The sequence below is a fragment of the Rhinopithecus roxellana genome, chromosome 15, assembly GCF_007565055.1.
Source record: "Rhinopithecus roxellana isolate Shanxi Qingling chromosome 15, ASM756505v1, whole genome shotgun sequence".
NCBI classification, from domain to species: Eukaryota; Metazoa; Chordata; class Mammalia; order Primates; family Cercopithecidae; genus Rhinopithecus; species Rhinopithecus roxellana.
In genome coordinates, this window is record NC_044563.1 from 8,198,573 (window position 1) to 8,216,459 (window position 17,887).

The 17,887-nt window shown below is 45.5% G+C and overlaps 1 protein-coding gene across 1 annotated transcript; it reads left to right on the forward strand.

Annotated features, from left to right (window-relative positions):
* Nucleotides 1-2,601: 2,601 nt before the first annotated feature.
* Nucleotides 2,602-17,437, forward strand: MS4A8 (membrane spanning 4-domains A8). Its single transcript, XM_010384969.1, has 7 exons — nt 2,602-2,801; nt 3,899-4,118; nt 6,365-6,487; nt 9,894-9,953; nt 11,604-11,735; nt 16,650-16,763; nt 16,938-17,437. The coding sequence occupies exons 2-7, from the start codon at nt 3,900-3,902 to the stop codon at nt 17,040-17,042; spliced, it is 753 nt and encodes a 250-aa protein (XP_010383271.1). The 5' UTR covers nt 2,602-2,801; nt 3,899; the 3' UTR covers nt 17,043-17,437.
* The last annotated feature ends 450 nt before the right edge of the window (nt 17,438-17,887 follow it).

Below are 17,887 nucleotides of genomic sequence, written 5' to 3' on the forward strand. Positions count from 1 at the left end.
GAATGGGTGTAATGAGGGGGCAAATAGTTCCAATCTGTCCTTCAGGGCCCATGTTATGTAAAATTGTGGAACTTTCATAGACTTCTGAAGCCTGACCAACACCAACTAATGCGATGGACGCATGCTCCTTTGGCCAGTGTCGGGGCCATTGATGTAAAGCGATAATAGAAACATCAGTACCCGTATCAATCATTCCCTCAAACTTCCTCCCTTGAATATGCATGGAGCACATAGGAAAAGTGTCAGAAATTTTGCTGGCCCAATAAGCTGCTTTGCCTTGATAATCTGTGCTACCAAAACCTCCATTTCTCGTACAAGAACTGGATCCTAAAGGAATGTAAGGGAGTATCAGAAGTTGAGCAACACAATCCCCAGCTGCCACATTCCAAGGGACTGCAGAGCTAATGACAATATGAATTTCACGTGAATAGTCAGAATCAACTACACCAGTATGTACTTGAACACCTTTTAAATTTAGACTTGAACAACCAGGTAGCAAACCGACACTGCCAGTCAGCAAGGGACCAAAAACACCTGTGGGAACTGCGGCTCTCCAGGCAACAAAGAAATATCTCTGGTACAACAGAGATCTACTGCTGCTGAGCCTGTGGTGCAGGGGACAAGCATTGTACTGAGATTCGTGCTGGGGCTGAGCTGTTAGATCCCGTGGCACAAATTGCTGAAGTGGGAATTGGGGTGGAGGTTGAATGGATTGGACTGGGAAGGCACCTGTCTGGCCGGACACCAGGGACTGGGAGTTGAGGAATGCCCCGTTGTTTAGAGGGGCCTGGGGCTGGCCCCTCATCCCGTTTCCCTTGTTGTTAAGAGACTGTAAAGGATTACCATCAATATCAAATCTCGAATGGCATTGAGCAGCCCAGTGATCTCCCTTTCGGCATCGTGGACATAAAGTAGAAGGTGGGACTTTTTGTTGCTGAAAAATTTTGTTGTTGGTGGTGGTCGTGGTGGTGGTGTTGAAAAGAACGGCGACCCGTACACCGGGGACAATTTCTTTTAGCATGTCCTGTCTGAGCGCGTGTAAAGCATTGGCCAGAGAATTGTCAGGGCATTCGAATAGAGGCCATGGCTTGTGCCATGATCATCGCTGTGTGCAGAGTTCCTCCCACCCCTTCACAGGCTTTAATGTAGGAAGTGAGTATATCACCCCCCGGTTGGAATTTTGCCTTCAATGGGGCAAATAGTTGCCTGACAATCTGGATTTGCTTGTTCATAAGCCATGAGTTCTACAACAAGTTGTTGACAGTGGCTGTCAGGGATAGCTTTTTCTGCTGTGTCTTGGGGACGGGCAATAAAGTCTAGGTAGGGCTCATGTTGACCCTTTCTGACGGCCATAAAGGATGGGCATACTTTGCCATCATCTTGAATCTTATCCCAAGCATCTAAGCAACATTTTCACAGTTGTTCAATAACCTCATCATTTAGGTATAGTTTGGTTTCGAATTGCAGCCCACTGACCCAGTCCCAGTAACTGGTCAGCTGTAACATTAACAAAAGGATCGGAGCCCTGATTAAGACAAATATGTTCCTGGACAGCATCAACCCCACCAAGTCCTGAGTTGTAAATACTGGGATTTAGATAAGATTGACTTTGCTAAAATTTCCCAGTCATAGGGTACCAAATGTTTATCTTCTGCCAGGGCTTTTAATGTGGAACGGACAAAAGGAGAGTTAGTGCCATATTGTTTTACTGATTCCTTGAAATCTTTGAGGAATTTAAACGAAAAACTTTCCCAAGTAGCAGGAAGTAGCTGAACCTGACCTGGATGTATGGGGTCAGGTTGAACTACCGCCTGAACTGCTGGAGTACTGGCTGTGCCCCAGCGGCAGGCAGTTGTGGAGCTTGATTATTTCCCTGAGCAGCCTGATTATTTCCCTGAGCAGCCTGATTATTTCCCTGAGCAGCCTGATTGTCAGGCTGAGGGGCTTGATTATTAAGCTGTTGATCTTGATGAGCTGCAGGGTCAGCTGCTTGCTGAGCAGGATCAACGGACTGTGGGTGATTTTGTGCCACTGGGGTGGCGGGTACTGACGATTGTAAAATTATAGGAAATTGCCAGGCTTCAGGATCACCGTATTTCCTTGCCTGAGCTATAGCCCTCATAAGCGGAGTGTCATTTTCAGGAATGTATGTAACTTGTTGCTTATGAGCGGCAATGTTAGTGTTGGCAACAGCAGTAGCAGCCGGACCAGGAGCAGAAAAAAAGGTTGGAATTTTGAATGGAGGAAGAGTTGAGAACCTGAAGGCCAGGATGAGACCAGATTACCTGCTGAGCAGATCTTTCATGGGCCTGAAATCCAGGCTGCCATGGCAACTGCATACCAGGCTTCAAGGGAGCCCGATTTGTAGAGAACCAGGCTTCAAGGGAGCCTGTGACTCCAAGGGAGTCCGATTAGCCAAAAGGAACCAGGCATGAGAAAACTAGGCTGTGGAGGGATAGGGTTGAGGGCCTCTTTACTGGGCGAGAATTGTTATGTCATCCTATCTCATGTTGCAGCTAAATACAGCACATCCTGGGTGCCCAGTTCATTCTGTGTCTCCCAGAGCAACCAGCCAACCATATTTCACTGGCGCATTAACCAAAACAGGAAATAAATATGAAGGAAACAGCTCTAAGCAGCACGTAACCTGGCCTGCATCCAGGAAATAGAGGACTTTGGTTCCTTCTAACCCTACCACCCAACTGGCCCCAGTACATTCGTTCTCTCAGGGAAAAAGCAAGGTCCCAACAGCAAAGAAAAGGGAATAGGATCAAGAGATACGCGGCTGCTGGCAGACCAAGGTGAGTCTGCTTAATCTAGTGGTTGGTAACTGGGAATTGGTGATAAGGTTTTTCTACCAAATGAGACTTACGGCAAATCAGTGTGGGTGAAGGATAGGCAGAGTGTATTGTGCTAGCTTTATTGGGTCTGCTCCAAGAAAAAGAAAGACAAAGACGGGAAATGGAGGGGGACGGGAGAAACAAAGAGAAAAATAATTTTTTAAACCACATCAGAATTTCTAAGTAGCCTAGAAAAATTGAGCAGTAGAAGCCACCCAATGAACATACACTGCCTTGGCAATGGGGCTTCCCTTGAGGAGGATAATCTCCATTTAACTAATATTGACATAACTGGGACCTTGGAGGATTCTTGTCCACTCACCCCGTTTCCTTTTCCAGAAAATGAGATAATTGAACTCAATGTTGTCTAAGAGATTTTCTAGTTCCAAAATTTTGCTTTCAGCCAGTACTAACATATGCAAAGCAGCACTCTAAACACTAGGAGAGACCAGGCACCGTGGTGCACGTCTGTAATCCCAGCACTTTGGGAGGCCAAAGTGAGCAGATCACCTGAGGTCAGGAGTTCGAGACCAGCTTAGCCAACAGGGTGAAACCCCATCTGTACTAAAAATACAAAACTTAGCCGGGTGTGGTGGCGGGCGCCTGTAATCCCAGCTACTCAGGAGGCTGAGGCAGGAGAATTGCTTGAACCTGGGAGGCGGAGGTTGCAGTGAGCCAAGATCGTGCCACTGCACTCCAGCCTGGGTGACAGAGCGAGATTCTGTCTCAAAAAAAAATAAAAAATAAAAAATAAAATAAACACTACGAGAGACACAAAGATGGAAAAGACGGACCCCTTGCCCTCCGGTAGCCTTTACCCTCTTTGGGTCTTAGTTCTCTCATCTGTAAAACCAGGCGGCTGAGAGGATGAAAGGAAATGTATTTGTAAAGCACCTCTTAAGTGCCCTATAACTGATGTCTATTATTTGTAACGTGGGATTCATAAACTTGTAGAAGGTTAAGATGCTCCAATGAGCTAGAAGAAGTAAAAGTCCTCTTTAAATGTAAGTACAAGTCCATATGTGAGGGACAATTCTGTCACATTTATTTTTTGGCAGCATGAATTCGATGACTTCAGCAGTTCCAGTGGCCAATTCTGTGTTGGTGGTGGCACCCCACAATGGTTATCCTGTGACCCCAGGAATCATGTCTCAGGTGCCCCTGTATCCAAACAACCAGCCACAAGTCCATCTAGTTCCTGGGAACCCACCTGGTTTGGTGTCAAATGTGAATAGTCAGCCTGTGCAGAAAACTTTGAAAGAAGGCAAAACCTTGGGGGTAAGTGAGATTTCCCTTTGCAGGCCACGGACTGCACAGCTGGACTGACGGGCGGAGGGGAAGGAAAGGCCTGGGAAATACACAAACACTACATCCCGGAAGTGAGGCTGAGCCGAGCGCGCCTTGCCAAACACAGGTCTCTTAGAAAGCTCAGCTGCACAGCATCACCGGGGAGGCCTCTGCACAGGCCTTGTATTTTCTGATTTAGGCATTTTAGGAAAGAGAAAGAAAAGCAACAAAAAAGCAATGCGCTTGAATGTTGATCCTGTTGCCAGGATCCACGCCCAGCCCAGAAGAAAGGGAAAGGGGTCCCAGCAAGACCAAAGCAGACCACAAGGTGGAGTCAGAATCCAGTAAGATTGAATCAAATAGTTGCCCAACAGGAAACAAAGCAGGTTAGGCAATCAACAACATAAATGCTCACAGCAACCCCTGAAAGGCTGTCCTGCGCAGGACAAGGAAAGGCCCATTTCACTGTGTAGCCAAATGATGATGAGCGTGAATTCGGGTGCAGACTGCCCGAGCTCTGACCCTAGCACTACGGGAACATAAATTGATACAACCCTTAGGGAGGGAAATTTGTAACTGTCAAATTTGCAAAATATCCAATAATTCCATTGCTGGAACTTCATCCTCCAGATATGCCTGTATCCACAAAAACTGTGATATGTATGAGCTTATTCATTGCAGCGTGGTTTGTGATAACAAAAAAATTGTAATATCCATCAATATAATACTGGTTAAGTCAGTATATTGTGCATCCAAAGAATAAAATGTAGTGGAGCTATAAAAAGCACAAGAAAGTTCTTTATGTAATGATAGGGACACACCCCGAGATATGGAGTTAGTGGAAGAAAGGGGCAGACACTGTGTATTATTTGCTGACATTTATGTGAATTTAAGGAAATAATATATTTGTATTTGCTACCACGTGTGTAATATACAAACATACACAGATGTTCTTTCATTTACAATGGGATTATGTCCCAATGTACCCATCATAAATGTAAAATATCATAAGTCAAAAATACATTTAATACATGTAACCTACCAATCATCATAGCTTAGCCTCACCTACCTTAAACATGTTCAGAACACTTAGGCTAGCCTACAGTTGGGCAAAAATCATCTAACACAAAGCCTATTTAATAATAAGTTATTGAATATCTAATGTAATCTATTGAATATGGACTGAAAGTGAAAAGCAGAATGGCTGTATGGGTACTCCAAATATGGTTTCTACTGAATACATGTCACTTTCACACCAGAATAAAGTTGAAAACTCTTTGTTTTTTTGAGACAGAGTCTCACTCTGTCACCCAGGCTGGAGTGCAGTGGCATGATCTTGGGTCAGTGCAACCTCTGCCTCCTGGGTTTAAACGATTCTCCTGCCTCAGCCTCCCAAGTAGCTGGAATTACAGGCACCTGCCATCATGCCTCGCTAATTTTTGTGTTTTTGTAGAGACAGGCTTTCACCATGTTGGCCAAGCTGGTCTTGAACTCCTGACCTCAGGTGATCCACCTGTCTCAGCTTCCCAAAGTGCTGAGATTACAGGTGTGAGCCACTGCGCCTGGCCCACATGGCACTTTTTATAAGGACACCAGTCATATTGGATTAGAGGCCTGCTCTACTCCAGTGTGACCTCATCCTGGCTAATTACATCTGCAACAACCCTATTTCAAATAGAGTCACATTCTGAGGCACTCAGTGTTAGAATTTCAACATATGGATTTGGAGGAGGGTTGGGAGAGGGGAGCATAATTCAACACATAACAATATCCTAAAGAAATAAGAGACGAAGGCAAAGATTTACATACAAGGATATTTATCACAATGTTACATATAATAGAAAAAAGTAGAAATAATCTTACCTGTCCAATAACTCCGTCTCAGCTACTCCACAGACCATCCATAATGGGATCTGAGCAGCCCCAAATAAACATATGTTCCAAGAATACCATGAGGACACATTCATGATGAAATACTAAATTAATAAAATTCAGGGCCATGTTGTGCTATCAAGGTATATATTTGAAAAGAATAATGGGAGAATACACCAAAATGTAAACAGTTGTTTTCTCCAGGCGGCGGGGAGATTATACGTAGTTTTTATTTCATTTTTGTATTTCCCATATTACTTTTTAGACCATGAAAATAAAACATCTATTAAAATTAAAAGTAGGCTCATAGGGGAGGCAGGACCCAGCCTCAGAAACAAGACTTCAGCTTGTGGCTCTCCTGACAGGCCATCCAGATCATCATTGGCCTGGCTCACATCGGCCTCGGCTCCATCATGGCGACAGTTCTCGTAGGGGAATACCTGTCTATTTCATTCTACGGAGGCTTTCCCTTCTGGGGAGGCTTGTGGGTGAGTAACGCAAGTCCTCCTGCAGATGAGTTCCTAGAAGGTGCCAAGGCACTCAAGGCCATCTTGCCAAGTTGTGCAGCTGTGCCCTGCAGAAGGTTCCCAGCCACCCAATTGTGGGGGATAGGAATTCAGCCAGCCCTGGCCTTGTTCCACAGTATGAGTTTGGTAGGGCTGCCCCAACAAAGTGTAGTACCACCAGTTGGGTGGCTTAAACAACAGAAATTTGTTATCTCACAGTTCTGGTAGTTGAAAGTCTGAGATGGAGATGTTAGCAGAGGAGTTTCCCCTGAGGTCTCTCTCCTTGGTTTGCAGATGGTTTTCTCCCTGAGCCTTTCCATGGCCTTCCCTCCATGCCTGTGTCCTAGTCTCCTTTTCCTACAAGGACACCAGTCATATTGGATTAGGGTCCCCCAGATGATCTCATTTAACCTGAATTACAGTTTTAATAACGCTATCTCCAAACACAGTCACATTCTGAAGCACTACAGATTAGGGTTTCAACCCATGAAATTTGGTGGGAGATAGAGGGTGTGCACACAATTCAGCCCATAATATCAAACTACAACCCCGCAAGGTGACTTCCCCTCAAAAGGGATGTATTTTCTTTTTTCTTTTTTTTTTTTCCTTTTTTTTTTTTGAGATGGAGTTTCATTCTGCTGCCTAAGCTGGAGTGCAGCAGTGCATTCTCGGCTCACCGCAATCTCCCCTTCCTGGGTTAAGCAATTCTCCTGCTTGAGCCTCCCTAGTAGCTGGGATTACAGGTGTGTATCACCATGCCTGGCTAATTTTTGTATTTTTAGTAGAGACAAGATTTCACATTAGCCAGGCTGGTCTCAAACTCCTGACCTCAGGTTATCTGCCTGCCTCAGCCTCCCAAAGTGCTGGGATTACAGGTGTGAGCCACCGCACCTGGCCAAAAGGGATGTATTTTCTTAATTCACAAAGAAAACATCCACATGTAAAGAATACACTAGGAATAGCCCCTGGCATTGTTGAACATAGGACCACAAGCCTGAGCTCCAGGAGGAAAACACTCAGCAAAAGTGAAGAGTGGCTTCCCAGCTGTAGAACAGCAAGGGTGTGAGTGTTTCAGCAGCGGCGTCTCAATCTACATCTGCAGATGTGCTTTGGGTGCTCTATTTTGGCAAAATACCTAATATGTTAAAGGTGCATTATTTTTCTGGAAGGGTCCATAACTTTCATCAGATTATCAGAGTGATCTGTGACTCCATAAAATGTTAAGAACTACAGTCCTTCCACGTCAGTTTATTACCTTTATGGTTCCTTTGCAGTGTCCCCCTGCCCACACACACACATACACACACACACTCCTTCTTCCCTCTCCACCTTCCTTTCTCCTTTCTCTCCCTTCTGTTACCGTCTTTCTCCTGAGTCACACACCTACCTGTGACACTAATGCAACTTTCCTCATAAATGGCACAACTCCAGAGTAACCTAGGTGCCAGTCCAAGTCACTCTACCTCATAAGAGTTAAATAAAATAGCCTAGAGCTGTCTCCATCCCCCACAGCCACATAAGGTCTGCAAATGAACAGGGCTCCTCTAGCGAGGCTCTGCACACACCCAAACTCAGAACTCAGCCCCTTTTCCCTCCCACAACCACTCACAAGATACCTGTTCCTGTATCTCCGACCTTCGTGGAATGCGGGGCTATGGAGAGGTCTAGCATCACAGTCACCCAGGCCTACCATTGAGCACACAATGCCTACCACTGAGCACTGGATTCCAGCAAGTGCCGGTGAACAGCAGGCAGTTGTCCGGGCATCTCAAATGCCTTACTGACCACGCCCCCTCCCACCAGGCTGCTGAGTGCCTTCAACCCTCATGACTTTCCTCCTTTTGCTCTGCAGGGCAGTTGTGCTCTTTGCTGCTTTCTTGATCCCAGGACTGTCTTTCTATTTCCCAAAGATCAATATCCTCTTCTGAAACAAAGGTCCATCTCCTCTGGCACCTCAGAAGGACTGAGAGGGACATCGAAAGTCCAGCCCTTCCTCCCCATCAAATCTCTACAAACAGAAGGGTGTGAACCTGAGATTTGTTTTTCCGCTCATAGGAGAATATGGCCTTGGCCTTGGAAGGCAGAAGCTGCTGGAATAAGTTTTCATTGTAAATAACTATTTCCACTCTACGGCACATACATCTGCCCGGGTGGGAGGGAATATGGGTTGAGGGTTAGGAACATGGAGTCTGAAATCAAGCTACCTGGATTTGATTCTCAAATGCATGTGCCATAGAGTGGAAACAGTTATTTCCAATGAAAACTCTGCTGGATGATGTTGTGTGAGTTGTTCACAATCTCCAAGCCTTAGTCTCCTCATTGATAAAATGGCAAGAGTAATAGTGCTTGATGGGCCACCATGTGGTTAAATGAGGCGAGGTTAAATAAGCACTTCGTGTGTTGGGAGGAGGGCAGTGATGGGTTGCTAGTCAGTACACGGCTTCTTTTGGGAGTGATGCAAATGTTCTAACTTAGACTGTAGTGATGGTTGCACAACTCTATAAATACACTAAAAATAATTGCATCATATACTTTAAATGGGTGAATTATATGACATATGAATTATATGTCAATGAAGCCTTTTTGTAAAAAGCATTTTCTATAGTGTCTCACAAATGCTAGCTCCTATTAAATCATAGCTCATGCCCTCTCATACCACTGTTGCTAGCCCATTGGGCCAATGATGGCAGGCAATTCCATCAGCCACAGTGCCTGCAGAATACCAGTGTTGGATGAAATGCACACAGTCAACATCATCATCCTGTATTTGATGTTCAGCATCATAGGGACACAACGTTTATCTGAGTAACTGAAAGTCATTGTCCCGATATGCAGACAGGCAAGGATTGATTTCAGGCTTCTCTCTAAAAGCATCAGAGAAGACGCTGGTAACCCCTTCCTTCTTCCCTCCAGAGCCCCCAAACCTAACTGAATCTTGATATAAAGATTGGAAAACAATAGGGTGTACATGTGGGAAAATAAAATACAGGGAAATAATCCAACATTTATTGAGCATCTACTATGTGCAAAGATATGCTAAATGCCGGATATAGGGTATAAGTTATCTCATGACAATGGCTCTTGGGAAGAGCTAGAAATTTTTCCATTTTGCAGATGAGGAAATAAAGATTTAGAGAACTTAATAACTTACCTAAGGTCAAGAGTTTCTAGCCAGAATTTAAAACCAGGTTTGCTGGGTCCTAGAATATATATTTATCCCACTCCAGGGCCCTTTCACGCAGTGCAGAACAGCTCATTTTTTCTATTCCCCATGTTGAGCTGATGGTTCCAGCAAAGTTACCCACTGTGTGTGACCAGAATCACAGAAGCCTGGGGAAGGGCACCCTAGCCCCTGACCTCTTTCTAAACCCACTCTGTTCTGCACCAGTTTATCATTTCAGGATCCCTCTCTGTGACAGCAGAAAATCAGCCACATTCTTACTGCCTGGTAAGTTACACTCTGAGACCAGCGCTTCCAACTAGAGACTTACAGAATGGTGTCACAAGGGGGAAAATAAGGTCACATACGATTCCTCCGGCAGCCTTGCACCTACTATAACCAGACACAGGGTGCTCACACACATTCCTGCTCATACAGACTGGCCACAGGAGCCTGGCCCTGGAGTCACATGTGGAAGTCCCAAGAGGATTCAGAAGTGAGAAGGGGCAATACAGTCACCTTAGCTAAGGCATCAGAGTATGGAGAGCGGGAGAAAGAGAGAGATAACAGCTTTCCTAAGAAACCCTGCCATGGAGAGGCACAGAGCTCCCAGGGGCCCAGGGCTGCCCTCTAGCAGAGCAAGGAGCCAAGAGTACCTCCAGTACACAGTGCAGGGCTTCGGGGATCCGAAGGAGGCTCAGTCACTTGCTTCCCTAAGGAATCCGGCCGACAGAGCTCCGATAATCAACACAGACAGAGCTTTGTGCTCCCCTAGCAACAGACCAGGAAAGTACCTTCATTTGTCTCACAAGCAGGGTGAGGGTGTGCTTTATGAAGGGTAAAGGGACTCAAGGTGACCAGGTCCCTACAACCAGATGAGATCTATTTCAAAGTCTTCAAAAGAAAGCTCAAAATATCGAAGCATATCTTTCTGCACATGGCCCAGAATCATGGAGCATCTGAGCCTATCACATCCCGAGACACTTGAGCTGAGACTCTATTTATCCTATGGGACAAACAGGTCAAGTGTTTCCCAGAAACTATTCTTTTTTCTTTCTTTCTTTTCTTTTTTTCTTTCTTTCTTTTTTTTTTTTTTTTTTTTTTTTTTTTTTTTTTTTTTTTTTTTTTTTTTTTTTTTTTGTGAGACGGAGTAGTCTTGCTCTGTCCCCCAGGCTGGAGTGCAGTGGTTTAATCTCGACTCACTGCAGACTTCGCCTCCTGGGTTCAAACTATTCTCCTGCCTCAGCCTCCTGAGTATCTGGGATTACAGGTGCACACCACCATGCCCAGCTAATTATTGTATTTTTTGGTATTTTGGTAGAGATGGAGTTTCGCCATTTTGGCCAGGCTGGTCTTAAACTCCTGACCTCAGGTGATCCACCTGCCTCCGCCTCCCAAAGTGCTGGGATTACAGGTATGAGCCACCACGTCCAGCCCCAAAGATTATTCTTGAGAACATTTCTCCCATGCTATGCTTAATGAAGATAGTTAGATGAACTTGGGAAAATCTCTATGTATTGTCCCCTCTCTGAAAGATCTAAAGTCCTCATTAAAGTCTCTGAGAAGTCCTGCCACAATGGTCTGTTTACCTTTGCTCAACCCAACTATTTTCAAAGCTAACTTACCCCAAAACCTTTCTTGCACAGAACACCTCTTTACTTGCAGTGGAAATAGGGTACCTGGGATTTGCATTAAGAAACACTTTTTGATGAAAAGAGTTATAGAGATGGATGGTGGCAATGGTTTCAGAGCAGTGCTGATGTATTTAATGCTACTGAACTGTAACACTTAAAAAGGATTAGGATGTTAAATTTTACATTGCATATATTTTAGCACAATTTTAGAAATTGGGGGGAAAGAGAAACACTTGTTGGGTCTCCGTTCATCTCAGCTATAACGGTTTTTCTCGCCCACCCTGACCCTCTGTGTCTTCTTCAGCTGTCTGGCAGTTTGGGCTTGAACATCGTCAGTGCAATCTGCTCCGCGGTTGGAGTCATACTCTTCATCACAGATCTAAGTATTCCTCACCCATATGACTACCCCAACTATTATCCTTATGCCTGGGGCGTGGTGAGTATCCCTCTCAACCAAAGATCCTCTAAGTTCTGAATTAGCTCCATTGAGAACTCCCAGAAAGAACCTGACAACCAAGTTTCCTCATTGAACATGGTAGGAAAAGGAGGTGCTTTCAGAATAGGAACAAAGTTTAACGTCCTTGACCCATAGCTTTAAGCACATGACCTTTCTCAGTTTGAGTTTCTGCCTTTGTAAAACAATACCTACCTTGTGGCAGTGTTGAGAGAATGAAATGCAATTTTACAAAGAATGCATATGTACCCACCAACCAGCACCTCTCCTCACATTCTCTGCCTTCTTGCCCATTACTATAAGCAAGAGGTTAGCAAACTTATTCTCTAAAGAGCCAATAGTAAGCATTTAAGGTTCTGCAGGCCTACAGTCTCTGTCATGCAGCTATAGCTGCCTTAAAGCAGCCACAGAAAACACTAAGCAAATGAACATGGCTGTGTCCTGAGAAAACTTTATTTACAAAACAGGCAGCAGGCAGGATTTGACCCATGGATCATAATTTGCCAACCTCTACTACACACTAGCACTGTCCAATAGAAATGTGCAAGCCACATATGTTATTTTAATTTTCTAGTTGCCACATTTAAAAGAAAGAGTGAAAGCAATGGGTGAAACTGATTTTAATAATCTGTTTTGTTTAACCCCGTATATCCAAAATATTGTCATTTCAACATGTAATAAGTATAAAAACTTGGTTCGCTATTTTGCATTTGGGGAACTAAATCTTTGAAATCCAGTGTATATTTTGCACTTACAGCACATCTCGATTTGGGACCAGCTGCATCTCAAGTGTTTAAAAGCCAGATGGGAATTGTGGCTGCTGAATTGAACAGGGCAGCTACAGATGAGCTACCTGTGTCCCATGTAAATTCAATCCTCCGTCTGCACAACTGAGTCCATCGTCTCCTACCTGCTGAAGTTCTCCTCCCCTCTCCCTCACCCCGTCTCTCCTCTACATCATCAGTCTTTCCCCCTTTACTAGGGCTTTTGCGTCAGCATTAAGCATGCTTTTGTTTCTTAAAAAACAAACCAACCAACCTCCTCTTCGTTTTACTTCCTTTACCTGCTACCACCATATCTCTCTGACCCTCTTGGCAGACAAATTCTTAAAAGAATTGTCTACACTTAGTGACTCCAATCCTCTTCTCTCATATTCTCTCTGAACCTGCTCCAATTAGACTTCCAGCCTCGCTTCCCCCAAACACCTGCTCTTCTCCAAATCCCAATGGGGTGACTGATCCTTCTTCTCCGAGGGACTTCGCTTGACTTCCAGCCTCCACCCTCACTGGTTGCCCTCTTCTCTGTCTCCTCTGCTAGTTCTCTTTTTCCCAATCTCTTAGGCTCAATAATTGGTTCTCTGGTTTTCTCTCTCTATTCATTTGTCTATCTCATTTAGTCTGGCAATTTGAAACACGTTGTCTATGATAATTGTTCCAGAATACATGGCTCCAGCCAAATCTTCTCCCCTACACACCACTCTAGCATGTCCAATAGTCAACGCAACAGCTCAAAGTTCATGCGTCCAAGTCTGATCTCTAGATTTCACTTCCTAAACCTTCTCTATGCAGTTTTCCTGATTCCAGTTGATGGTAACTCCATCCTTGCAGTTGCTCGGGATGAAACCTTGAAGTCGTCATTGACCCTCTCTTTCTCTTACACCTCACAGCCAATCCCTCAGGCAATTCTGTTGGTTCTACTTTCAAAATGCATTCAGAATCCCACCATTTTCCCCCAGCCCCTCTACTCCCACACTGGCCTGAGCCACTGCATCTCTCATCTAGTCATGGAAACAGCCTCCTGACTGCTCCCCTTCTCCCACTCTGGCCTCACTGCCGCTGTTGATAGCCTGGCCACCAGAGGGGTCCTTTGGAAACATAAGATCACATCACTTCTCTGCTGGCATCTTACTCAGAAAAAAAGTCAATGTCCTTCCAGCAGCCTAAGATGCTGGCCCTCTGGTGCCCCCAGACCCAGGCTCTGCTGCCATCCTCTGGTTCTGCTGCTGAACCACGGGAACCTCCTTGACGTTTTCTCCAACACTCCAGGCATGTTTCCACCTTCAGGCCTGGAATGTTCCCTCCGACTGGGGTACTCTTCCCTCAGATGTTCCCACAGCTTCCTCCGTCCCTTCCTCACCTCCTTCAGATCACTACTCTGCAACCACCTTCCCAATGAGGCCCACCTGAAGAACCCAACACCCACACTCTCACAGTAACCCGCTTCCCTTCCCCTTATCGATCTTTCCTGTAGTCTATGCATCTAACACCCTCTGCAAAGGACTTATTTATTACATTTCATGCTTACTGCCTGTCCCTAGAATGAGCTTCTTAAGGACAGGGATGTTTTCTGTTTCACTCACTGTCATACCTCAAATACCTAGAACTGTGCCTGGCACACGGTTGACACTCCGTAAGCATTTGTCAAGGAATAAATGAATGTGCCAGCTGTGATGCGTACTCAGCAAACATCAACAGTCATTAACTGTTGTTTATGTTCGATCGGATCCTTTTATCTGCAGGAGACGTAAAGACTTATCTTTCCAAGATTCTTAGGCAAGGCCCCTCCCTAGAGACCCTATGGACAAAGTCCATGTCATTTATCAAAAGTACCTTGAGTTTCTGCCCTCCCAGAAACATTCTATGACTCCCAGATACTGTAGGATTAAAGTCCAAATTCCTTAGCCAGGTATTTGCCCTCCCTGGGAGGTCTGACTCTATCTCATTGTGCCCTACAGTTCACCTCCCTTCGACTCTCTCACTCACCCTGAACCCCAGCCACTCCCGTCCACTGGGAGAGGCAGCCACACCAAGTATGTGGGAATTTTCCTGCTGGGAAAGAACCAATCAGGGAGGCACAGACTGCTCAATACAAGAAATTAAGAAGCAAATGCTGGTGGAGGAACTAAGGGAAAGGAAGATGGGAGAAGAGTTTAGGAAAGACTAACCCCAAGCAGCATAGCTAGTTGCCCTGGATTAGAGGGAGCAGCAATTTTTGATTCAGAAAACTTGGCTTTTAATCTTTGTTCTGCCAATGATTGATCTTGGAATGAGAACTCGCCCCATGCCCACCACCCATTCCAACTTCAAGCCTCAGTCATCCCATCTGAATGTGGAGGGTCGGGCTGCATCCGAGCTTTACAAATAATGACCCAAGAAATGGAGAGGCTCCAGGGTTTCAACAGCAGGAATTATTTTTCATCAAATAACAAATATCTCAGCTGCTTGAGGGACCCCTTTTCCATGAAAGATTTTATGTGTAAAAAAAAATTTTATTTAAAAAAAATTGAAGAGGACCAGCATATTTTGCCCGGGCCATTCTACTCTAAGTCTCTGTGATCCGTTGACTTGGACTTCATTATCCTGCCCTCCCTGTTTCCTGGGACAACTGCCTGTACCCTCACCCTCTCTAAATCCCTTCATGAGAATGAACCTCTCACTCCTCAGTGCCCTGAGATATCTTTTTGCTGTTCTGTAGCTCTTACCCCATCTGATGTGAATTATAATTATCATCTGCATCTGTTTTCCTACTAGCTTGTGCCTGCCAGGATGCATTTCTTAGCAGCTTCTACCAAACCACTTGCTAAATGGAGAGGAAGGAGAAGAAAAGGGGCTGAGGAGAGGCCTCTCCAAAAGAGAGAATTCTCCAAGCATCTGGCTGTCACCAATACTGTTTTTAAAAATCATAATTGAGATAATTGAGGCTGGGCGTGGTGGCTCACACCTGTAATCCCAGCACTTTGGGAGACCGAGGACCGAGGCAGGTGGATCACTTGAGCTCAGGAGTTCAAGACCAGCCTGGGCAACAGGGCGAAACCCCATCTATACAAAATATACAAAAATTAGCCAGGCATGGTAGCGTGTGCCTGTAATCCCAGCTACTTGGAAGGCTGAGGCACGAGAATCACTTGAACCCAGGAGGCGGAGCTCACAATGCTGAGCACATGCCACTGCTCTCCAACCTGAGTGGTAGAGTGACACTCTGTCTCAAAAAAATTAAAAAATCATAATTGAGAGGCATTTCTTTGGTACCTACTGCATGCCATCCACCTTCGCTATGAAATGTTCTCATGACACATAATTGAAACCCAAATGGCAATGGGAGTCATTCCCGGACCTTTTAGATTGAAACTCTCTCCCAGATACTCTGGAAGGCCCCATTGTCCTGGGTATTCTTGGGTAACAGCAAGTGAGGTTTTTTTTCTCCTGGTTACCTCCTACTACGGTTAAATTACTTCAGTTTGGGGATCCTTTCACTGACTCTTCTTCCCAAGCCAGAGAAACAGCCCCAATTCCTTCCCTCCACAAAACACCACTGTCACAGTCAAGAAAGTCTTTTCAGAGGCTGACTCTTTCCCAAAGGTTCAGAGGGATGGTGGAGGTTTACATCAGAGCCCAGCAAACCACCGATTACTGAAGATTAGACATCCTTGCTTTGAGAAGTCTTCATTTTTCACAGGAAAAATTCATTTTCCTGTGGCCTCCCCCTTCCCACTATGGTGCTCAGCTCCTTTTTCCTCTAACCATCTCCCTATTCTCTCTGTGGCTTGTCCATACCCTCCAATTCCTATCCATGGCCTCCCCAGAGCAGTGTCACTGCTCCCCTGTCTGACTCCGGAGCACACCCTCAGGTCTCCATACCCAAAGCAACCTCTCAAGGGGCTTCCCTAAACATGGTCATCCCTTTTCTCAGAGGAATACTACCAAGTAAAGGTTGCAATAACAATTCTTTTACCACCACACTTGATCCTTACAAAAACCCGGTGGGAAATTTTCCCCCAGGCTGAGAGAAGATAGGGGACTTCCTCAAAGCCATAGAGTCCATGGCAGGGCCCCAGTGAGAGGTCAGTTCGGACTCCCAGTCCAGTGCTCCTGTCCTCCCCATCTTCTCTGCCTCCAGAACCCTGGATTGGCGATTTCTGGCGTGCTGCTGGTCTTCTGCCTCCTGGAGTTTGGCATTGCGTGCGCATCGTCCCACTTTGGCTGCCAGTTGGTCTGCTGTCAATCAAGCAATGTGAGTCCCAGGGCTCCTCAGTGGGTGGAACGACGCCTCCAAAAAGGTGGAGACAAGGGAGCGCTTTGTGCTTTCCACTGCCTGCTCAGGAGCAGGAGTAGTTCCTCGGTGCCCGAGGCCTTTGGCACATGCCCGTCCTTCTTAACATGCCCCCTGTGTGCCTGTGTTTTCCAGGTGAGTGTCATGTATCCAAACGTCTATGCAGCAAATCCAGTGGGCATCCCAGAACCAGTGACCTCACCACCAAGTTATTCCAGTGAGATCCAAGCAAATAAGTAAAGCTATAGATTCTGGAAGCATCTTTCACTGGGACCAAAAGAAGTCCTCCTCCCTTTCTGGGCTTCCATAACCCAGGTCGTTCCTGTTCCGACAGCTGAGGAAATGTCTCTCCCACTGTTTGTACTCTCACCTTCATTCTTGAATTCAGTCTAGTAAATCATGCTGTTTCTCTATCAAGAAGAAGACAGAGATTTTAAATGGATGTTAACAAAGAGGGCCTCCCTAGGGTGCATGCACCTGCACGTATGCGGGCATCCAGCCTGGGGCCTTGGCACACACACATTCGTGTGCTCTGCTGCATGTGAGCTTGCGGGTTAGAGGAACAAATATCTGGACATTCAATCTTCACTCTTTCAATTGTGCATTCATTTAATAAATAGATACTAAGCATTCAATGTGTTCAAGGCTCTCTTCATGGCAGGAGGGGGCTGGACATTGACATGACACAGTCTTGGACCTCAAGGCACTTCTGACCTCAGGAGAGAGGACACAAGGACATCATGGGAGCAATTTTCACTCACAAAGGGCAACATGGGGGAGAGGCAGACGGAGCACAGAGTGAAGTATGATTTATTCTGGCTGTGATGCAGAAAGGAAGGAATGAGGAGAGCAGAGGACAGGTCTGGTCGGGGGAGCAACATCTGAATGGGGCACTAAAGGACAGTGAGGCTTTTCAGTGTAATAAGGGACCACATGGTTTGGGAGGCCTTTGGAGAGAATGATCCGTCCTTTTAGATTCTGTTACCAATGATGCAACCAAATTCACAAATGTGCAAGAATGTAGAAGGAATCTTCCAGAGACATAAGGCCAGTACATCATTATCCGTAAAAGGAATAATTCCAAA